Source organism: Cnephaeus nilssonii (genome assembly GCF_951640355.1).
Source record: "Cnephaeus nilssonii genome assembly, chromosome: 8".
Classification (NCBI taxonomy): Eukaryota; Metazoa; Chordata; class Mammalia; order Chiroptera; family Vespertilionidae; genus Cnephaeus; species Cnephaeus nilssonii.
In genome coordinates, this window is record NC_137079.1 from 81,352,074 (window position 1) to 81,376,896 (window position 24,823).

Sequence of the window (24,823 nt, forward strand, 5' to 3'; positions counted from 1 at the left end):
AAGATCTTTAATTTGTAAACACCAGCAACTAACGTTATTAAAAAAAAAACAACAACAAAAACCTCACTATTGTCACCACCACTGTATCAAAAAGACCAAACAACAATTGCCAAGCCCCCACCTGTGTATTTAAAAAAGGAGTAGCCGCCCTAGCCGTTTGGCTCAGTGGATAGAGCGCAGTAGGCCTGCTGACCAAAGAGTCCAGGGCTGGATTCCGGTCAAGGGCATGTACCTCGGTTGCAGGTTCCTCCCCAGCCCAGGCCTTGGGGCTCTTGCAGGAGGCAACCAATCAATGTGTTTCACACAATGATGTTTCTCTTGGTCTTTCCTTTCCCCACTTACTCTAAAAATCAATGGAAAAATATCTTGGGTGAGGATTAACAAAAAAGCAGTAGCAGTCCTAGACACAGCCACTCCATCCCGTCATCATTAGGATTCTATGAATATTAAGAAACTCACTCTGAAACTTCTCAAATTTTAGTGGGTTAAGAAGGGAGAAGGGAGCTATTTGTCTCTAATTAAAGATACACATTTTCATTTCCCACGTTTCCAGTTAAAAGCCATTATATTTTATGTTGACATAATACAGAGAAATTACTTTGACTAAAATAAGAATACAGGAACATTTCCACAAGGGAAAATTCATTCCAAAAGATACTGAGAATTTTAATTTTTTACTTAGAGGGAATGAGTATTAATCTTTAAAATTATTTCACAGCATAGCTGTCATTGAAGTTATAATCCTGTGACTGTGACCAGAGAATACTGTCATGAAATTAACAAGACGGAACAAAAGAACATTACAATTTCTTAATAAAGAAAATTCAATTAATAGGCAGATACGTAAAAGCTGATATTCAGTAAAAAGTAGAAATAATTATCAGAAATACTGGAAAATATTGAATTCTGACTTGGAAAAACATTAAATACTACATTGTAAAATATTTAGTTAATAAGTGCTATTTCATTAATTTAAGAGTTCTAGTTCCTGCCCTAGCCGCTTTGGCTCAGTGGATAGAGCGTCGGCCTGTGGACTGAAGGGTCCTGGGTTTGATTCCAGTCAAGGGCACATGCCCGGGTTGCGTGCTCCATCCCCAGTAGGGGGCATGAAGGAGGCAGCCAATCAATGATTCTCTCTCATCATTGATGTTTCTATCTCTCTCTCCCTTTCCCTTCCTCTTGAAATCAATAAAAATATTTTAAAAATAAAGTGTTCTAGTTCTTATTTTCATTGCAAATTATATTAATTTTTCACTTGAATTAATAACATTTAACCAATGGTTATACATGAATATGCAACATTCATTCAATCTGAAAAGTGGGAAAGAAAAGACAAAATTTTCAAAAGCAAAAAAAAACCACAACAAACCCTTTTAAACCCAGAGTTTACAGAATCTCTATTTTTAAGCAAATTCTTCTGAGTAAAATGCATCCTTTTCACAATTCACATAAAAGATTCAAGACATTTGAACACATATGAAAAGCAATTAGTTCACTACTTTTCCCTCTTAGTGTCATCAAGTAACTCCCAGTAACCCAGAGAAAGATTTTATTTTCAATATTTTAACACTGTCTCCCTCTGCTGTATGAAAAAGGAATCAAACTTTCATTTCCCTTAAGATATAATTAAGTATGACAGGCCCTTGAATAATGTCTCCTTTGACATAATTTTCTTTTTTTTAAGGCAATTTATTAATACATATTGAAATCTTTTTATTTATTTATTTATTTTTATTATTCCTCATCCAAGGATATTTTTTCATTGATTTTTAGAGAGAGTGAAAGGGAGGGGGTGAGACACACAGAGAGAAATATTGATATGAGACACATTGATTGGTTGCCTCCCTCACACTCCTGACCAGGCCAGGGATGGAGCCTGCAACCAAGATACGTGCCCTTGACTGGAATTGAAACCGAAATTGAAACGGAGACCCTTCAGTCCACAGGCCAATGCTCTATCCCCTGAGCCAAACCGGCCAGGGTCAACATAATTTTTTTGTTTTGTTTTTTTAAATATATTTGTATTGATTTCAGAGAAGAAGGGAGAGGGATAGATAGAAACATCAATGATGAGAGAGAATCATTGATTGGCTGCCTCCTGCACGACCCCTACTGGAGATTGAGCCCGCAACCCAGGCATATGCCCTTGACTGTTATCGAACCCGGGACCCTTCAGTCCACAGGCCAAAGCTCTATCCACAGAGCCAAACTGGCTAGGGCAGTGGTCAGCAAACTGTGGCTCTCGAGCCACATGCGGCTCTTTGGCCCCTTGAGTGTGGCTCTTCCACAAAATACCACGGCCTGGGCGAGTCTATTTTGAAGAAGTGGCATTAGAAGAAGTTTAAGTTTTAAAAATTTGGCTCTCGAAAGAAATTTCAATCGCTGTACTGTTGATATTTGGCTCTGTTGACTAATGAGTTTGCCGACCACTGGGCTAGGGCAACATAATTTTCTTATAACTTGTTTATAACAGTGTATCAATCACTAAAACAGTTTTATCAGGCTTAAAGTCACAGGACCTTTTAATGACAACTGAGTACTTACTATTCAAATCTTTCAATCTGGTTCCCATGAAACAGAATTTAAAAACTTGGTAGTCTAACAGAGTAATACATGTTATCCTTCAGAATACATGCAACCTAGTCAAAGAAGCACTAGCTTTATAGAAGTAAAAACATTCCTCCTGGCCAAGACTGAACAATTTAGAAACTATGTGAACTTGGGAAAAGCACTTAAAGCCCATGAACCTCAGGGTTTTTTTCATCTGTAAAATTAAGAATGAAAATACTCTGCCAACTTCATAGGGTAACATCAGACTCCAACTTAAATTCATTCACTAAACAATTAATTATCGAGCACCCACTCTGTACAATGCACAGGGCTTAGGTTGCCAAATTTAGCAAATGGAACATACTTGTACTAAAAAAAAAAAAAAAAAAAAAAAAGGCAAACTAGGAACAGAGTAAAGGGAGATGGGGAAAGGTTAGAATCAACAAGTATTGACAAGGTTCAAGACAGAAAAAATTGAGAGATGACAGTGCTTAATTACATCCTCAACTCTAGGCACACAGACTTGCCAAACACACTATTCTTGTCTTTTTAATTTATTTTCAATTATAGTTGACATAAATATTATATTAGTACAACATAGTGACCAGAAATTTCTATAACTTACAAAGTGATCACGCTGATAAGTCTAGTACCCATCTGACATCATAGTTATTACAATGCTATTGACTAGATTCCCTATGCTGTGCTTTACATCTCAGTAACTATTTCTGTAACTGGCAGTTTGTATTTCATCCCTTTCACCATTTCCACTCATCCCCTCAAGTCCTCTCCCATCTATCGACCTTCAACCAATCTGTTCTTTGTATCTACCTACAGAATATATGTAGTATATGAAGTAGCTTGGCAATACAAAATTTTAAGCCATTTAATTAACACCTACTCATACAGATCTATTTACAATTATTTAAATAACTTCAAAAGGACATGCACTGACAATCTCTTGATAAAAATATGTACAAAAACGCCAAACTCCTAATTATCTGACCAGTATCCCTCCAAAATCTAGCTAGTTTTATGCTTAATTACTTCACCCTATATTATTTTATTAAACAAATTCTACACCAAGCATGTCAAACTCACGGCCCGTGGGCCACATGCAGCCCACATGGAATATTTATGGCCCAGCCATATAATGGTATGTAAGAAACGTTTTAAAAATTGCATAACTTAATTTTTACAATATCCTGTTATATATAATTATTAACAACGAACTAAAACGTTGGCTAATGACTGATTACTATAATCATGTTGCATTCATTTCCCTTACGTGCCTTATGCTCAGGCACACGGTTTCTCCACTAATACTAGCAGCAAATATTTTAGCAGCCGATTGCCACATCATTAGTCTTGGACTGACTTGTTTGGTGTGAGCAACAGAAAATATTTTGCTTTCAGAGAACAAGAAAAATAGCTTTGTTTGCATTACTCTTATTAATTTATGCAGTTATTCAGTGTCTGATAAGTTAATGTTCAAGAAAAAATGTTAATTTTTATTAAAATATTCTATCATTTTATGTTAATGATTACTTGTTTATTTCAGCCCTTTGTATTCAGCATGTCTCTATCGAAATAAACCTACATTTCTATGAAAATGTAAGCTTTTGTTGTTTTTTGCAGCCCACATAAACTTAAACCTTGCTTATTTGGTCCGTGTTAGCCTTGAGTTTGACAAGTTTGTTCTACACTATGTGGATGGATAGGGCCAGTAAGACTAAGATTTCATCCCTTTTCTGACTTTCTATGGTCCAAGCAACGCTGTTTCCTCTCTCCCCAATAATCATACAGCTTTGTACTTTGTAATCTTCAAATAAACAAGTAGGCAAATCATTTTTAACTAGATGCAAAAAAAAAAGCTTTACTTTGTACTTCCTGTTCCAACCCTCTGCAGGTGTACTATTCTTTCTGCAGGCCCAGTTACCACTCTTCATGTCATAGGCTGACCCTAATTCTACTCTATGATAGAAAGGTCACATGTTCTTAGAACTTAACACTCAATAATTAACAACACAATATATTGTAGGATGTGTATAAAGAAGGTGTAGTAATGAAAAAACTCTATTATATCATTTATTCTCATTAATTTATATACCTTCATACAATTTTATAGATTAAAAAAAAGTAGAGCTCATTTAGTCCACATCCCTCATTTTCTAGTCATTTTGTGGCTAGGTTAAATTACAGGACAAGCAAAGAACCAGTCAGATTTTTTAAATTTTCAGTTCATTATTTTTCCGACTAAATTATACAACATCTACATCTTTTGATTGATATTTAAATTATCTGTTGAATTTTAATTCCATTGCATATTTTACTTATTTTTAAAAATATAAAAATATCTGAATTATACACACAAACTGCTATTTAAACTGTTCATTAATCCCTCATATCAAAGTAATATAAAATTTAGTTGAACTAAGAAATAAACAAAAGAGCAGATTCATCTTTATAGTAGTTTATATTTTTAACTGTATAAGGTAGGGTGAGAAAAGTATTTGTATATCAAAACAAGTTCAAGAGAAGAGTCATTGTCAGTATCAAATTGAAACAGAGGCTGACTATTATATCTTTTTTGAAAACCTTTTTATTGAGAAGTATTACACATATCTTAATAAGTATACAGATACCACTAAAATTAAGTACAATTTTATGCTCTATTAGAGGCCCAGTGCACGAAATTCGTGAACGGGTAGGGTCCCTAGGCCTGGCCGGCGATCAGGGCCGACTGGGGTCTTCTGGCTGCTGGCTGGGGCCTCCCTTCGCTCCGCACTGCCCCCTGTTGGTCAGCGCACATCATAGCGAGTGACCAAACTCCCAGTCGAACTCCTGAGGGGACACTTTGCATATTAGGCTTTTATATATAGAAACAGACTGTCCTAGAATTTAGGGAGAGGAAAATTGTTACTCAAACATTATGGTTACTGCCCCAGCCAGTGTGGTTCAGTGGATAGAGCATCAACCCACACATGGAAGGGTCTCTGGTTCGATTCCTGGTCAAGGGCAAAACATACCTGGATTGCAGGTTCGATCCCCAGCCCCAGTTGGGCATGTGCAAGAGACAACCAATCTATGATGTTTCTCTCCCTATCCCTCTCTAAAAATCAATGGAAAAAATATCCTCAGTTGAAGATTAACAAACAAACAAACAAACAAACACAAATTATCATTATTTACCTGTCCCTTTTAGAGATATGTAGCTGAAAGGATTTACAAGCTTATAATCACATGAGTAATTAGTTGACCAATGTTTCTGTATTTTAAAAATATTACTACTGACAACCCTTTTCAATTTTCTTACCTTTGTTGAAAGTACTTTAAACATGCTCTGTTCGGGTATTATAGAATGAAGAAGTCTCAGATTCAAATTGTAATCCTCTTCAGCAGGAAGTTTCACCAAAGCAGACAACTAATGAACACAAAATTAGCAGCACATTTTATAAATTTATATAATGAAGGGTAAAATACTTAAACTAAATACAATCACAGAACTTCAATATGTTGCAGAATATTTTAAACACAGATTTATGAACTTCAAAATAATCCATTTTTAAAACCTGGTATCCTTCACATGGATTCTCACATACACAATTAAGTTAAATAGCGGAAAACTGCTTCAAAACACATACTTAATATTTAAATCTCAAGGAAAGAGAAGATAGTGAGCATAATGACACCGTATAAAAGAAAATATTCATATGCAAAACATCTACTTCTACCACTAACTCTATCATAAAGTTTTCTACTAAATGCTGAGAAACCAAGATATTAAAAGTCATATTCATTTAATATAGTTAGTAAATTCTAAGATGTATAAATTATACAATAAGTAGACCTTTCTTCATGAAGTATATACCACACAAATATAAACAAATCACATCTTACTAACATCTTTTATATTTGTCAATCAAGTTCTGCTTTGAATTAAAAATCTGGAAGAACGTACATCTAACTATAACCTACGATATACATCCTCTTATCTCAAAACTTAAAATTATGCAAATTGAAAGCAATGCTTTAGATTTCCATCAGCATTTTCCACATAACCTCAGAAAGAAATGACATATCTGATAAACTGCTATAGATTACTCTGCAACATACTATATTTGCAAATAAAAGTATTTACTCTCAACATAAAAAATAGTTCAAAGACTAATGACCTCTTTTTCTGAAAATTCCACATTTACGTCATTCTTCTGAACATTCTTGATCATAAGTGTAATGATTACTTGAGATTCTGTTTGATACCAGTCATACCTATTAAAAAAGAAAAAAGAAACTTAAAACAGAAATTCTAATTTTCTTATTGTTGCTTATGTTTTGTCAAGATAAAAACTACAATCTGATAAACAACAGCTCCACCTTAAGGAACAAACTAGCACAGCAACTGAAGATACACAAATAATTTCACGAAACTAATTTCCTACGATCTCTAGTGATACAACAGTACAGACGGTAATGCATAGGATGCCCCAAACCTTTCCACTGGATTTAAATACTTACATGATTTTCGGGATTTTCACTTATATGTTTAATTGTGTTGTGCTTAAGCTAATGTTAAAGAAATTTATTTCAAACAGCTAACAGTTATTATACACCATCAATAGTTTCACTCTCTCATTCCAATCTAATACAAAAAGAAACACTTCTAATCCAAATTTTACAGATGAACAGATACAAGCTCAGAAAGGTGAAGCAATCAGTCAGTGGCAGTTGTAACACTGGACCCAGGTCAGCTTCAATGATCTCTTATCTGAAGCTGGGAACAAAGAGCCCTGAGCACAGGGAAGCAAAAGCAAATGAGCTAAAATTAAAATAATTTAAAGTTTAACTCATCCCGCCAAGCGTAACATTAAATACATTATCTTTTTTCAATCTCAAGGTATGTGGGAAAACTAGTGTGCCTAGAGATGCGGCGTATCTTTCCCACTGAAAGCTCTAAAAATAAAAGAATCCTCACATTCAAATTAAACTAGATTATAAACTCCTTGAGGTCAAAGCTATTTATCTATTGTGCCACTATTATTTTGCCAGGACCAAGCACAGTGCCTGGTACACAGTGTACTTATTAAATCAATGTTGGACTATTTTATGCTCCAAAAATCATAATTTGATGTTTATGTATCCTACCCCTGCTGCTGCCACCAAAGTTCCTTGTATACTTGGTACTTGGAGCCTCATCCTCTTTCTCCCCACAAAGAACATGAACTAGCCCTGGCCGATGGTTCAGTTGGCTGAAGCGTCATCCCATGCAAAGGTTGTAGGTTCGATCCGCAGTCCTGGCACATACCTAGGTTGTGGGTTCTCAATCCCAGTCAGGATGTGTATGGGAAGCAACCGATCAATGTTTCTCTCTTACACTGATGTTTCCCTCTCTCTCTCTTTCTCTATCAAATCAATAAACATATCCTTGGGTAAGGTTTAAAAATTTTTTTAATTAACAAACAGAATATGAATAAATTATTTTAACATTTCCAAGCCATTTCAGGTAATGAACTTTAAACGTCTCAGTTTCCCTCTGAAATTCAGTGAGGATGCAAAGCTCCAAATCAATTCCTTGTGTTTGTGTTACAGTCCTAAGAATACAAGTTGTACACATGGCTAATAAATAATTTAAAATAAATTCAAACACTTGTTAGATGATTATTCATTATTGTAATCAACAACAGTTATTTTCAACTCATAAAAAATTTACTCCAAATATAAAAGGCAGGTCAAGTTACAATTCTATCAAGCCTACTATCAAATTATTTACCTGTGTATTAATAACTTAGTTAGAAGAGGCTCTCCTTCATATATGGAAAGGTGACATAACACAAAACAAATTTAAAGCAGACAAATTATCTGAATTTAACCTTAATTTAAGTACTAATACTAATCAGTAAACACCCTTAGAATCAGTTTTTCCAGGCTATATGATTTTTATAATATGATTTTAAGAAACACTTAAAATCACAGGGTAAGGACTTGCTTATTATTAAACAACAGGGTTTCTTTTTCTCCTTAGGCATATTTATCAAGCATTGTTTTATGAAAAAGAAACACTTACTTGATTTTTGACTGAGAAGTCCTCTGGGATACAGACTGAGGCAAGTTGAAAGAGAAAAGATTTTTCCAAGTTAGCTTAGCAACCGTATATCAAATGTACATATTATTAATTTACCTAGTGCTATAGTTTGATATGGAATAAACTACATGAGGACTTCCTTCAAAGACAAAGCCTGGTACCAAAATTATTAAATAACATTAGGCTTCACACAAAAATTAGAATTCAGCATTTTTTAATTTTATGAGTTTCAATTTTATGAAAATATTTTTCTTTTAAAATAAAATTTTAAAAAGCATACAAAAACAACTTTCTAAAGGTATGATTGAAAAAGGTTACATATAAAATGTCAAGTTCCAAGACTGAGTAACTCTCTAAACTGAAAATAGTAACATTAAAAAAAATTTTTTTAGCCCTAGCTGGTTTGGCTCAGTGGATAGAATGCCGGCTTTCAGACTGAAGGGTCCTCGGTTCAATTTCAGTCAGGGGCACATTACAGGTTGTGGGCTAGATCCCCAGTAGAGGGCGGGCGTGCAAGAGGCAGCCAATCAATGATTCTCTCTCATCATTGATGCTTCTCTCTCTCTCTCCTCCCTTTCTCTCTGAATTCAATAAAAATATATTTTTAAAAATTTATTTTAGGCATAACAATGGCAACACTGCTCTGGAACATATGAAGCAACACTTACATGGTGCCCTCCAGATAATATCTTACTCCATTTATGGCGTCTCTACAACAAACATCCTACCTTGCCCATCAAGAAACAAAGTGAATCTTGACCAATCCATCCTTCCCTAAACTATGTAAGTGCCAGTTAAGACTATGTAAAATCGAAAGAATTTGCCCTGTGTTATAGGTGGCCTCTAAGTTGTCCCTAAATAAAAAGATTCATCTTAGTACCAATATAAAACTAGATTGAACTATAGCAGTAATAACATGCACTGTGACTAAGCTGTTTATGTTATTAGACAGTCTGTTATTCATATTCCACTGTGTTGTTTTCAGATACAATCCCAATTCCAAATATTGTAAGACCTGGACAAAAATACTAATAGGTGAAGAAAGCCAACTTTTAAATAGCTCCTTCAATCCATTCCCTACCTACTCATCACCCCTAGGAATATGAACAAGCCTAGAGACGTAAGAATAGCCAGATATCACTCACTTTTGGTGATGTTCAAAAACCTAGTCACTACATATGCACATAACTGGCCTGATGCCCACAACAGCCTGCCTGAGTAGATTAGCTCTATGAGGCCCAGTATACACATGAAGAAAGCTCAGAGAGTAAGTGACTTTCTCAATGTCACAGTGTAATTCTAGAAGACAGAAATGTAAATCTTCCTTTACGGATGAAAAAGAAATACTCTAAAACAGTGGTTCTCAACCTTTCTAATGCCGCGACCCTTGAATACAGTTCCTCAAGTTGTGGTGATCCCCAACCATAAAATTATTTTCGTTGCTACTTCATAACTGTAATTTTGCTACTGTTAATGAATCGTTAATGTAAATATCTGTGTTTTCCGATGGTCTTAGACTCTACAGCAGTGGTTCTCAACCTGTGGGTTGCGACCCACAGGTTGAGAACCGCTAGCAGGGTCACCTAAGACCATCGGAAAACACAGATATTTACATTACTATTCATAACAGTAGCAAAATTACAGTTATGAAGTAGCAACGAAAATAATTTTATGGTTGGGGGTCACCACAACATGAGGAACTGTATTCAAGGGTCTCGGCATTAGAAAGGTTGAGAACCACTGCTCTAAAAGGTTAAGTAATCGCCTATGAAGAGTTAGGACTACACACATATGTCCTAACTCCTTGTCATTTTATTTCTTGACTAAATATGTAGACGATCACTCCTAAAAACCATTAGCCATAATTTAACTATGGTTTTATATATAAACCTAAGTTGGTTAAAACAAAAAATGAACCACTCCACCATAATCCTACTTAATAAAATAGTAATATGCAAATTGACCGCACCTTCGCTGCGCCCAAGCCAAGCCCACCAGCCAATCAGAACGAGTATGCAAATTACCCAACAAAGATGGTGGTTAATTTGCATACGCTGAGGGAGGGAGGAGTGAAGACTGAAGACAACTTAGAAGGAAGAGGGAGGAAAAGCGGAAAGCAAGGTGACTGCCAGAGGGAAAGCCCAGGTGGGGCGGAGCGGGGGCGGAGCGGGCCGGGCGGCAGCGGCACGTGGGTGCAGGCACGGGGGAAGCAATGGCAGCGGCAGTGCACGCCTCGGCAGCGGCCACTTGCAGGATTTTTCCTGCAAATGGGCTACTAGTTTTTAATAACAGAAAAAACATGAATATTTTCATGTCCAAAATAACATAAAACTGAGTTAGACAGAGATAAACATTTCTAAATTTTAATCTTTGTGTTTTAGCATACCATAAGCCCTGCAAGTACAGAAATTACCTAACCTAAATTATTGCTTTTCAGCAGAGAAAACAAATAATCATCCTGACCATACTAAAATATACCAAATCAACTAGAACCACACTAAATACCTTAAAAGAGCCCAATAATTTTCACGACTATAAACTCCTATATTGCCCTGGCTGGTGTGGCTCAGTTGGCTGAGTGTCGTCCCATGTACCTAGAGGTCAGGGGTTTAATTCCCACACAGGGCAATGTTCGGGTTGCAGGCTCAGTCCCTGGTAGGGGGCATGCAGAAAGCAGCTGATCCATGTTTCCCTCTCTCTTCCCCTCCCTCCCTCCCTACTCCCCCCCTCCTTCTCGCAAATATCTCTAAAATCAATAAAAACAATAAAAAAAACTAAAAAAAACAACTTCTATACTTTTTTCACCAATGTTATTTCAGTTACTAAATGAACAAGTATTTAAATTGTATTGTTTAATATTTAACTGAGAGAATGATCATTCTGATCTTTATCCTATCTCAAATATGCATGGCAATAATGTAATTAAGTAAAAACATGAACAATAAAAACTTTGGACTTACCGCCGTTGATTGTAACTCTATTAAAAAAAACATAAAAAAGAAACATTTTCAGATAACTGCATTTATAGGTAAAGTTATTTGCATGATTTCTATGGCACACACATACTGATTAAGCAAACCAATTCTCCATACATTCTAAATTTTAAAAAATGGTTTAATTTTGCATCCTGGTTTAATTTTAATTCCTTAGTAATTGCATACCAGTGATACCATTGCAACACAAATTCATCCACATCTCCTTTCAACATAACAAACTCAGAATACCTTTATAAGAATTCCAGTCAAGATGGCAGTGTAGGTAAACGCAGTCAGTACTCACCTACTCCCACAACCACATCAAAATTACAACTACAGAACAACCATCATTCAGAGCCGCCTGAAATCTGGCTGAATGGAAATCCTACATCTGGGTAAAGAAGCAGCTACATCAAGACTGGCAGGAGGAGTGGACATGGCAAAGGGGTTAGTCCCACAACTACATGTAGCAGATAAAAATTGGGAGGGATATCTCAACTGCAGAGGTCCCCCCTGAGGAGCAAAGGGTCCCAGCCCCACACCAGGACCCCCAGTCCAGAGTTCCAGTGCCAGGAAGAGAAGTTCTCATAACTTATGGCTGAAAAAAACTGGAAGGAATGGACACTTGAGGGAGATGAGGGCTGCTGGAGTCCCAGGCAGTTCCTCTTAAAGGGCCTGTGCACAATTACTGGGACTCACTCCCTCTAAGCTCCAGGGCAGCAGCTTGTAAGGCCTCACAGCATCAGAGACTTTCGGGAAGGAACTAAATTGCCTGGCAAGATGCGGGGACGGGGAGGGGGGGGGAGCGTCTATCTCCCAGACTGAACTGTTGGCAGAAGCCATTATTCCTTTGATGAGCCCTTCCCTCACAGATCTGGCAAGCAGGGACCACATCTGAGACTCCATCAACCTGGTTCTCACTGTTTGCCCCCCACTGATAATTCTCTGAGGCCCTACCCACCCAACTTTCTGGCCCACCCAAGCTGTTTTCATTGACTTTTCCATACGAATGACCTGTCTTTGCTCATTTTTCAGATTTTCCTAAAATCTCTCAAACAAGCAGCATCTTACCGCAGTGAGCCCCATACCTCTTGCTAAGTGGTGCCAAGCCCAGAACTAGCAGTAGCCAGCTTGACCTCACCTGGGCATCCAAACAAAGCACAAGTAGCAATATCTGGGTATCACTTTGTAGCTCATACCAGGTGACCCCAGACAGAACACAGGTGGTAATTAACCTTAGCCTGCACCTCCTGGAGGCCCCAGAGCCAGCACATCCACTGAATAGCTTCAGACCACGTTGCAGCACTACGACCCAACCACCTCCAGAAGCGAAACACCCAAGGGAGGGACTGTGCAGGCATCAGAGACCCACTGAATTAAGTCCTGTGGGGTGGGCCCCTGCACAGCTGATCCTCCACCATGAGCGAGGTCGCAGCCAGCCCTAGCAGCTGATCGGCCTGGGGGTAAGTCCCTCCCATTGACATGTCAACAGCAATCAGACTCAACTACAAGAGGAAGGGGTATAGTGCCCACATGGTGGGTGCACCTCGACTGCCCAACTTGGGTGATCAGGGAGGCTGTGCCACTGGACTCTACTGAAAACCTACTATGTTAGCCCACTCTACAAAGCTAGAGACACACAGCAGCTCTATCTAATACATGGAAACAAACACAGGGAGGTTGCCAAAATGAGACAAAGAAACATATCCTAAACGAAAGAAAAGATCAGAACACCAGAAAAAGAACTAAACAAAATGGAGACAAGCAATATACTAAATGCAGAATCCAAACACTCCTTATAAGGATGCTCAATGAATGTAGGGGAAGAGGAGATGAATTTAGTGAGAGCTTCAACAAACAGATAGAAAACATAAAAGTGGAGATAGAAAATATAAAAAAAAACAACAACTGTAAGAAATAAAAAATACATTAACTGAAATGAAAAATACATTACAGGACATCAACAGTGGAGTAGATTAAGCTGAGGAACATATCAGATTTGGAAGATAAGAAAGCAAAAAACAATCAGAACAGCAAAAGGAAAAAAGTATTTTAAAAAATGAAGATACTGTAAGGAGTCTCTGGGACAGCTTCAAGCATACCAATGTTCACATTACAGAGGTGCCAAATTGAGAAGAGACACTAAGAAATTGAAAACCTATTTGAAAAAATAATGACAGAAAACGTCGCTAACTTGGTGAAGGAAATAGACATACAAGTCCAGGAAGCACAGAGAGTCCCAAACAAGATGAACCCAAAGAAGCCCACACTAAGACACAAAATTAAAATGCAAAATGTTAAAGACAAACAGAAAATCTTAAAAGCAGCAAGAGAAAAGCAGTTAGTTAACTACAAGGGAGCTCCCATAAGACTGTTAGCTAATTTCTCAACAGAAACATTGCAGGCCAGGAGGGATTGGAAAGAAACATTCAAAGTGATGAAAAACAGGGACCTAGAACCAAGATTACTCTACCCAGCAAAGCTATCATTTAGAATCTCTGGACAAATAAAAAGCTTCCCAGACAAGAAAAAGCTAAAGGAGTTCAACACCACCAAACCAGTATTACAAGAAATGTTAACGGGTCTTCTTTAAGAAGAAAAAGAAAAAAAGATCAAAATATGAACAATAAAATGGCAATTAATCAACAATCATCTACCAACCATTCAATCTAAAAAACAAAATAAATAAGCAGAACAGAAACAGATTCATAAATATAGAGAACATTTTGATGGTTGCCAGATTAGAGGGTTAGGCGGCATTGGGCAGATGGGTGAAAACGGTGAATAGATTACGAAGTACAAATTAGTTGTTACAGAATAGTCATAGGGATACAAAGTATAGACTAGAGAATGTAATCAGTAATACTCTAATAACTATGCATGGTGTCAGATGGATGCAAGATTTATTGGGATAATCATCTAGTAAGTTATGTAATGTCTGATCACTGAGGTATACAACTGAAACTAATATAACAATGTATGTCTACTATAATTGAAAAAATTTTTAATGATTAAAAAAATAGCTTTAGCAAAAACCAGCTTCTCAGACGCTCCTTGGGAGAGTAGGAGTCAAATGACCTGGGCATTGTCAGGGACATACTGAAGGGAATGAGGAGAAAACCTGCTCACAGAAACAGGGCCCAAATTGTGTGGGTGCATGACACCCCCCCCCCCCCAGGAGGATGCAACCCATCACCAAAGAGAGAAGGGTCTAGCACTTTACAGGTTATATCTATTTTTTAAGTTGAATACTGGGGTACGTCAAGCAGTCACTGAAACCTGAACCTTGAAAACATTATGCTAAGTGTAAGGAGCCAGTCACAAAAGACCATATACTATATGATTCCATTTATATGAAACTAGAGGCCTGGTGCACGAAATTCCTGCACGGGTAGGGTCCCTGGGCCTGGGCGGCGATGAGGGCCAATCAGGGCCTTCTGGCTGCCGGCCAGGGCCTTCCTTCATTCCACACCGCCCTCCGTTGGTCAGCACATGTCATAGCAAGCAAACTCCCGGTCGAACTCCCAAGGGGACACTTTGCATATTAGCCTTTTATGTACATAGATTTATATATATAGATGTCCAGAATTGGCAAAGCCATAGAGACAGAAAGTAGATTAGTGCTTTCTTAAGGCTGGGAAGCAATAGGGTTAGGAGACAGTGGAGAAGAAAGAGTGCTAAATGTTTATGGGGTTTCTTTAGAGCAGTGGTTCTCAACCTTTCTAATGCCGTGACCCTTTAATACAGTTCCTCATGTTGTGGTGATCCCCAACCATAAAATTATTTTCGTTGCTACTTCATAACTGTAATTTTGCTACTGTTATGAATCGTAATGTAAATATCTGTGTTTTCCGATAGTCTTAGGCTCTACAGCAGCGGTTCTCAACCTGTGGGTTGCGACCCACAGGTTGAAAACCACTAGCAGGGTCACCTAAGACCATAGGAAAAACACAGATATTTACATTACGATTCATAACAGTAGCAAAATTACAGTTATGAAGTAGCAACGAAAATAATTTTATGGTTGGGGGTCACCACAACATGAGGAACTGTATTCAAGGGTCGCGGCATTAGAAAGGTTGAGAACCACTGCTTTAGAGGGTGGTAAAATGTTCTAAAATTGATTATGGTGATGGTTGCACAATTTTTTCTGATGGTTGCACAATTCCGTGAATATAAAACCATTTAATTTTACATTTTAAATGGGTAAGTTTTATAGAATATGAATTCTATTTCAATAAAGCTGTTATAAAAATTTTTTTTAAAGAATACCTTTGGAAGTTCCTATCTAAGGGAACGTGCATTATTTACAAGTTATAAAGTAAAAAATAAATTTGATTAAATAAAAAATGCTGACCATTTACTTCTTTTTAAATTGAAAGACCATGAGAAACCTACATACTTACCATTCTGAGCTTCTTGACACCTTTTAATCCAGACAATAAAATCAGCATCCGCACCTGGAAAAGAGCAAACTGACTGTAAAATCACTCATCTGCAAATATAACATATAATTCAAGAAATACTTATTGACTACCTACTATGTTCCAAACAGTGCTCTAGGCCCTGTGGATTCAGCAGTGAATTAAACAGACAAAAATACCTATCCTAACAGAGCTTGCAGCAATCCCAATGTTATAGCTATAAATATATCAACAGACTAATATTGAGCTGTTCATCCTGAAGAATTCTAATTTTTATAAATTTAATTTTAACCAGTCAACCTTACCATTTCCCAGATATAACCTACATTTTCCCTTACCCCTCCCCTCTTAAAGGAGCTTCTTCCTCTCTCACAAAGCAAAATGAGACCCAAAGGAGATTCCCAACGTGTTAGGATGGGGTGGAGGCTTAATAACCAGCAGCTGGAAAGTGGTCTAGAAGCCTCTCTCAACCCCAGTTTGCTCTCCAATGAAGCTACCTACCTATTCTGTCTACTATTTTCTCGGTGGCTCTACTCCTTACCATGCCTATCCTACCAACACCAAGAAGCATCTTTATACTCTGTGAAGTTTTTTCATTCCAAGTCCCAAGGCAGCCAAGAACTATCTATAGTTAGTGAACTGTGTATTTACAGACAGCAATGTGATCGTGTATATAAATTATTCACTTCTGAAGGTTCAGAACAATGACAATCTCTAAAATCACAGAATCTAATGAAATATGTTAGAAAAATTATTAAAAGTACTCTTTTTTAAAGAAAATATTTAACTATTTTATTTATTTATTTTTAAATATATTTTTAATGATTTTTTACAGAGAGGAAGGGAGAGGGATAGTTAGAAACATCAATAAGAGAGAAACATCGATCAGCTGCCTCCTGCACACCTCCTATTGGGGATGTGCCCACAACCAAGGTACATGCCCTTAATCGGAATCGAACCTGAGACCCTTCAGTCCGCAGGCCGACACTCTATCCACTGAGCCAAACTAGTTAGGGCTTAAAAGTACTCTTAAATAAAAATTTACTAATTCAAACTAATTGCAGGCAAGATAATTCTGAAAAATAAGAATTAAAAATTTCTGACAATAAAGTTTTCTAATAATTTCTAATTTCTATAATTTAATTTCTAAGTGGAATGTAACTCTACAGGTCTTAATACACACCCACACATTCATTCTAGTGGGGAATAATTACATCAAAATACTAGGTTTAAATAACCTTTTATTCAAAGTAATCAATAAATAAGCCAAACTTCCTACCATATAAAGGGAAGAGGGGTTAAAATTGTGAGTCACAGCCCTAGCTGATTTGGCTCAGTGGATAGAGCATCAGCCTGCAGACTGAGGGGTCCCAAGTTCGATTCCGGTCAAGGGCACATGCCTGGGTTGTGGGCTCCAACCCCCATAGGGGACATGCAGAAGGCAGCCAATCAATGACTCTCTCTCATCATTGATATTTCTATCTCTCTCTCCCTCTCCCTTCCTCTCTGAAATCAATAAAGATATATATTTTTAAAAATATTGTGAGTCATAAATGTTTTATCCTCTCTGATAATAACAGAAGCCTAATACTTTAATTTTTCCTAGAATTTAATTAAAAGACTAATTTGTTTTTAAATGAAATATCCTCAACAGCAATTTTACCAAAGAGCAGACAACTTCTTCTGAGGCTACCTCTGAAATAATTCTAATATAATCAAAGCATAATTTATTCAAAGAAGGAAATTTAGGCAGAGAACTTTCAGTTGCTCTAAAAAGATAAGAAACAGGGCTTAGAAATCTAGAAGATGAAATGACTCATGTCTCTTTAGGGCAGTGCTTCTCAACCTTTTTAATGCCGCAACCCTTTAATACAGTTCCTCATGTTGTGGTGACCCCCAACCATAAAATTATTTTTGTTGCTACTTCATAACTGTAATTTTGCTACTGTAAATGAATCGTAATGTAAATATCTGTGTTTTTTGCGACCCACAGGTTGAGACCCAGCTAGCAGGGTCGCCTAAGACCATCGGAAAACACAGATATTTACATTACGATTCATAACAATAGCAAAATTACAGTTATGAAGTAGCAACGAAAATAATTTTATGGTTGGGGGTCACCACAACATGAGGAACTGTATTAAAGGGTCGCGGCATTAAAAAGGTTGAGAACCACTGCTTTAGGGTTTTCAAACACACATCAAGGCACTAGATAACTGGACTCTAGAATTTGCTGAGTGATTTGCTAATTGAATAGCCAGCCATATTATTCATGTACCACACTTGGGATAACCAAATTTGAGAATAATTCCTATTGCCTAGATCTCTTCCTTCCTAATTTGTAGGTTCCATTTGCAAAATCTGGCCTAATGCCATTTCTCGAGTAGGTATACAACAGAAAAACAAATATTCAAAGCAGTACAGAGTAAATTTTTAAAAATATAATCATACAATACTTTAGAGCAGGGTTTCTCAAGCTCAGCACTACTAATATTTTGGACAAGATACTTCTTTGTTGTGGGGGACTGTCCTGTGCATCCCTACTCACCAGATGTGAATAGCACATTCCCCCTCTACTTGTCATGATAAACAAAAATCTCTCCAGACATTGCCAAATGTTCCCCAGGGAGCAAAATCAAAATCAGGAAGTTAGGAGCCATTACTTTAGAGAATTGTGATAACACTCTATTGTAAGATGAAGATAAAATGACAGTACATTATTAAGGTTATGTAGTCTACAATTATCTATGAGATTACTTACAACCACTGTCTTTTAGTATTTTGCAGATTTTTTGTTCTTGGCTCTTATTACTTCTACTAGAGGCCTGGTGCACGAAATTCGTGCACGGGGGTGTGTGTCCCTCAGCCCAGCCTGCACCCTCTCCAATCTGTTTCACAAAAAGTGTAAACAGCATTCAGTGTTTGTTTTGCATGAGCCATTACAGAGGTAGTGTGCACCCCGAGCAGCGAGAGTGTCCTCACTAATCACCTTCCCCAGGAACTACAATCAGCATCTCAGCATCAACCTTCCATGGCTTTAAACTATGTCTGTACGCATCTGTGCTTTATCTCTATTTATTTTGTGTATCTGTTAGCTAGATGTATCTTAAGGTATTAGAAAACTCTACGAGAGCTTGTAAGGGTGTTTGTGCACTTAGCATAAAACCGAACATAATTAAGGATGTTGATTGTGACGAACAAAATAAAGACATTCTATGTACATTGAACCTGCCTGTGTCCACCACAGAGAGAGAAAGAAACTTGAAAGGTGCCAAAGTGACTACTGGTTCTGCTAATAACAAAGTAGCTGGCACCCAGTAATAGATGAAATGAAGTCTATTGCTTGAGTGATGGGTGTACAAAGTGTGGTGTTCTGTTATCATATACTTCATGAGAAATCAGTTAAGTCTTTTTAATAAGTGAAACTACAAAGCACAAATATTATTTCTACCTTCTACAGGCTGTGTATTTATCATATCATTGCTGCTTTTACTATCTGTTACTATTATTTTAGGTTGTATGTGTTATTTGGTAGGTTATTTTTTTGGGATTGGTAATACTCAAAATTTGTTGCATATATATCAATGACTAGAGGCCCAGTGCACGAAATTCGTGCACTGGTAGGGCCCCTAGCGGCTGCCGGCTGCCAGCTGGGGCCTCCCTCCCTTCCCCCGGCTGGCCCCACCCATGTCAAACTCCTGGAGGATCCCCCTGGTTGAGGGGACAATTTGCATACTGCACTTTTATTATATAGGACTAGAGGCCCAGTGCATGATTGAATCATGCACGTGTAGGGTCCCCTACACGCTTTCGCTTTTCACGGTGGAGCTGGGTGCCTGTCCACTGGTGCCGGAGCAGACAGGCACCCAGGTCCCCCACTTTTGTTTTTTTTGTTTTTGTTTTTGTTTTTGCTGTGAAAGAGCTCATTTATTGGGGTGGTGGACTCAGTGGATCCAAAGTGGAGAGCTGGTGAAGGGATCGGTGGCTTCCAGTTTCAAACGCTGGTTCTCAGTCCTGCGGCACCTGTTTATGGATCGCTTCGGCGAGGCTGGGCCAGGTCAGGGCCGCACGCACTTTGGCATCCGGGCCAGGGATGCTCTCCAGGCCCCACAGGGTGAAGCGGCTGAAACTGGCGGAGGCACGAATAAAGCGGTCGAAGTCCCACTCCAGCGCCTCCGGGGGTTCCACCAGCTCCTGCTCCTCCTTGTCGGATCCCGCTGAAAAGTCCTGCTTCCCCACCGACTTCTCTTCCATCACCATCACGTATCCCAGCAGGCCAGGCGGCACCTCCACCTCCTCGCCCCTCAGACTGTGGCCCCAAAACGACACTTCGAGTCCATCGGGACCCTGACGGATGGCCGGGGTGAAAAAGCGCCCCACAGGGGCGGGCCGGTTAACCCGGACTTCACAGGGCAGGAGGTGCAGCGTGTGCGCAGAGTGACGGGGCGTAGGTGGATGCGGTGCTTCTCCATGTCTTCCTCGTCGCTGCTCTCCATCCTCTGCCGGGTTTCCGTGGCTCGCTGACTGAGGCCAGAGCTCGCTCCCCCACTTTTGATGATCCCCGGCCGCTGAGGGGGTCTCCCCTGCTGTTGAGAGGCGGAGGGGGTGGGACCCCCTCAGCGGCCCGGATCTGGCTGTTGAGAGGCACAGGGGGCGGGAGTCCGCCCCCTGTGCCTCTCAACAGCAGCGTAGCCCCCCTCAGTGGCAGCAGATCCGTGCCTCTCAATGGCCGGATAGGCCACCCTGAGTCCCACCCCCCAGCCTCCGCCGCCCAATCGTGGGCGTAGCGGAGTGATGGTAATTTACATGGTACGCTATTATTAGATAGGATAATTACTTCTTCACTTTACATCATTTTGGCTTATAAAAAGTTTCATAGGGATGGTTCTACTTTCAAATGGCAGGGAAAACCTGCATTTCTCTCAAAAAGGTGACCTTAGCTCTGGTCAGTGTGGCTCAGTTGGTTGGGCATTGTCCTGCGTACCTAAAGATTGCTGGTTCGATTCCCAGTAAGGACATATGCCCAGGTTTTGGGTTCAAGCACCTGTAGGGATGTGCAGGAGGCAGGCTATCGTATGTTTCGCTCTCACATCTATGTGTTTGTTTTTTCTCTTCCTTCCTCTCACTCTCTAAAAATACAAATTTTTAAAAATTTTTTTAAAAGACATGAAATACAACACTCTCAAAGCTCCATGTTTCTTCCATGCCCTGTATCACAATTTACTTAAACTAACACTTCACTTCTCAATCTTTGTTGTAAGATTTCCTGTATCAGTAATCTGAATAATACTTAAAATAGACTTCTGAACATCAGAACAAATTAAACTTTCACTTGTCCATTAGGAAAAAATAGCTTCTAATGGTAAAGTTTATTAGGGATTTAAATACTAAAGAAAGGCCAATTTAATATTTAAGTAAACCCAAATTCTGCAATCAACACAAAATACCACTAAAAGGAAAAATAATGGAATTGGGTCTCTATAATTGAGATTACACTAACAAAATTCAGCTACAGTATTTAAGAAATAAGAGAAATAAATGGATTAACTTAACATATAATTCCAATACTTACTATCTAATTTCTGTCCTTCTGTAAATGTTTCCAGAGCAGCAGCATAGTTTTTTTTATGGTATTCACATATCCTGTATGAACATATTAAAAACAAATGCCACACACACATGAGATTATGAAAAATAGCATTCTTTCTTAAATATATCCTAGTATTGTTTTCTAAAATAATCTATGTAACTTCTAATTCCCACTAACATCCAATTTTAGAATCCATATCAGAAGGAATTTCTTGATTTTAATTGTATACACTTGCTTATTCCAAAACATAGTTATAAAAAGGATTTAAAGAAGTTTCTTAATTAAATGAAAGTCCCATCAACAAAAGCAAGCTGGGATACAAAAATAATACACAGATACAAAGTTTTCATAGCACTGAATGTAGCCTCGTGTCCAGCTTGGTTGAGGAATAAATGTTCTCTAGTCAAAGGCAGTAAATTCAAAATAATGAACAGTTTAATCTATACCTTGCAGTTACTTCAATCATCACTATTTTAAAATATACTAAGTATACATCTCCTATCACATACTGTTAATACAAAAATAGAAAAATAAATTATATTTAAAATTGAATCCTATCTCAGCTATACAATGTATGAATACAGAATTTACTATTTATATAAAGCTTACCACTAATTCATTCAACAATTTAAACACCTATCTATTGCCCAGATCCAACAAAAAGAAGAGTTATTGCATACCCTTTTCTCATCATAGCAGTGGGATTATTTGGATTAAATTCAAGAGATTTCTTTGCATCAGCAACAGCATCTATATATATTTAAAAAAAAATGTTTTTTAGTCAGCTTTTTACAGATCCTAACAAATATTACACATAAAATTTGAATCAGGTTTAGGTTTTTAAGTTGGTAAAATGAACAAGTGGTTTTAAATTAGGAAAAGCTAATTCAAGATATAATCCAATAAATATTACCCTCATATCTTCCTATTAGCCTAGTATTTAACTTCCTTTTTAAAGCTCTCAGTCAGTGAATAAAGCTGTGTGTTACAAAGCTCACCTAATTTTCTCATTAACATCATTCATGCAATTTGACTCAAGGTGTTTAATTTTTCCCTACCCAGATTTTCTATCCAGACTAATTAAAGTTAAACAAGTAATAAAGAAATACATTCCTTATAAAAATGCAAATAAGAACATTTCATTTAAATACTCTATAAAACAGTAAATATGATGCTAATCTGTTAGCATATCCAATAACCACAAATGAAATCTGTATAAATTCTCTACCCACTGAAGGAGGAATATCCATAAAACTTAAATGGGTATTGCTTAACATAATGTTTGTCACATTTCAGCTACTTGTATGAAAGACCAATTTAAAAATCCTCAAAGATTATCTCTATTTTACTTAACTCATTGTATCGTGGGCAAATTTTATAAGTAACACTTAAAGAAGAAACAATATATTTTGTAAGAAAAGTTACCACAGTAATTCCCAAGAAGGATGTGACAATAAGCTCTTTGACAATAATATTGTGCATCATCTGGTTTCTGTTCCAAAGCCTTAGTCAGCTCCTACAAGCACAAACATATTGAGTGTAAGTAATATGTTTTTAAAAAGTCACTGAATTCTAATTAAATATGACTTTTAATCAAATAAACTATTGCCATAAACTATTTGGAGCAAAGATAACAGAAACAAGCCAGGAGCTTTTCTTTGCAAGAGGATCAATATCTACCCCTCTCCTGCCCTCTCCCCAGTAAGCCCACTGTTCCTGGCTTACAGTAGAAACTCAATAAATGGTAATTATCACCTCATTTATTCTGAAGAGTTTAGCTGATATGCACTGACCATCATAGATTTTTCTCCTTTTAATGAGGAGAAGACTCAAAATCATTCAGAATTTGAATTGCTTAGAAAATATGAAGCTGTCCAATAAAATGAAATAAAAAAGAGCCCTGGCCAGGTGACTCATTTGTTTGGAGCAAAGTCAATGTGTGGCAATTGAAATAGTTTAACTAGAATGGAATACAGGTTCCATTCCCAGTCAGGGCACATACCTAGGTTTTGGGTTCAATCCCTGGTTGAAGAGTGTACGGTAGGCAATGATCGATGTTTCTCTCACATTGATATTTATTTTCTCTCTCTCCCTTCCTAACTCTCTAAAATCAATAAAAACATATCCTCAGGTGAGGAGTAAAAGAAAAAAAAAAACCTGAAAGTTAAATCTAGAGTTCAGGAAGGTTAACAGAATCAATAAATACACAATTAAATTTAGCTGGCTCTCTACTATCCATTATCAATGCAATCCTCCTAAAAAATTACAGTATTCAGTTGAAAGCCTAGATATAATACCTCACATTACCAAGTGATCAAGAGCTTATACTAGAGAGATTAAAATTTTTGTCAACTTGAGCATTCAATATATAAGTAGTAGCTGGAAAAATAATGATGGGAAGTATAGTATGATTAGCGAGGCCAAAAACAAATGAAGGCAAACAGGAACAATGTGATTCTCTACCCACTACTCACACACCCTAGGAATTTGGTAGTCTTCTTAAAAGTTAAACTATTTCAGTAAACACACACTGACTTTGCTTTAACCTAATAGTGTGATGATTTTCACAAAACAATAAATTCCATACCTGGCAATTATATCCCTAAAATCAAATATACCTAAAATCCAAACCGTTTTTATCATTTTCACCCTTACTGACCTGATCCAAGCAGTAATGACTATCAGATCCTATTACTGGGTCTCTTGTCAAAACTCTCAATGTCTTTCCAGCTAACTCAGAGCAAAAGCCTGAGTCCTTTCCAAGGACCTAGAAAGCCATTCTTGATATGACTCTCTGTTATCTCTCTGATGTCATCTCTTACTACTCTTCCACTCGGCTCTTCCAATCTAGCCCAATGGCTCCTTGCTCTTCATACACCAGCAGGACTCTGTACCTGCTGCTCCCTCTCACTAGAATGCTCTTTCCCCAGATGTGCACATATTCATTCCCTCACTTCCTAGTTAGTGGCAAGACTATGCCAAAGTCAGGATTCAAATCCAGGTCTGTCTGATTCCAAATTGGACTTTAACCACTAAAGAGCACTGCCTCTTGATAATGTTCCTTTACTCCAAGTTTTCTTTCACAGGCCATCTGATCTATGTATTATGTTTTCTAATACTATGAAATTCCTAAGTTAAATAATACCATCATGCACTAAACTTTCAATTTTGAAAACAGCTGGTAGCTTCTTACTGACCTACT

General features: G+C 37.6%; 1 protein-coding gene and 1 pseudogene across 3 annotated transcripts in view; both read right to left on the minus strand.

Annotated features, from left to right (window-relative positions):
- The window catches only part of SUGT1 (SGT1 homolog, MIS12 kinetochore complex assembly cochaperone), a 63,440-nt gene that overhangs the window by 32,447 nt on the left and 6,170 nt on the right, over positions 1-24,823 (minus strand). For both annotated transcript variants that reach the window (XM_079779199.1, XM_079779200.1), the window contains 8 exons: positions 23,047-23,137; positions 22,302-22,371; positions 21,604-21,674; positions 16,014-16,067; positions 11,593-11,609; positions 8,615-8,649; positions 6,726-6,822; positions 5,867-5,974 (listed from right to left, as the gene is read on the minus strand). In XM_079779199.1, the coding sequence (XP_079635325.1) occupies positions 5,867-5,974; positions 6,726-6,822; positions 8,615-8,649; positions 11,593-11,609; positions 16,014-16,067; positions 21,604-21,674; positions 22,302-22,371; positions 23,047-23,137 (543 nt within the window). The remainder of the gene's footprint in view (positions 1-5,866; positions 5,975-6,725; positions 6,823-8,614; positions 8,650-11,592; positions 11,610-16,013; positions 16,068-21,603; positions 21,675-22,301; positions 22,372-23,046; positions 23,138-24,823) is intronic.
- Positions 18,385-20,644, minus strand: LOC307104316 (ribonuclease H2 subunit C-like; annotated as a pseudogene). The gene has a single exon. The product of its transcript is annotated as a ribonuclease H2 subunit C-like (transcript).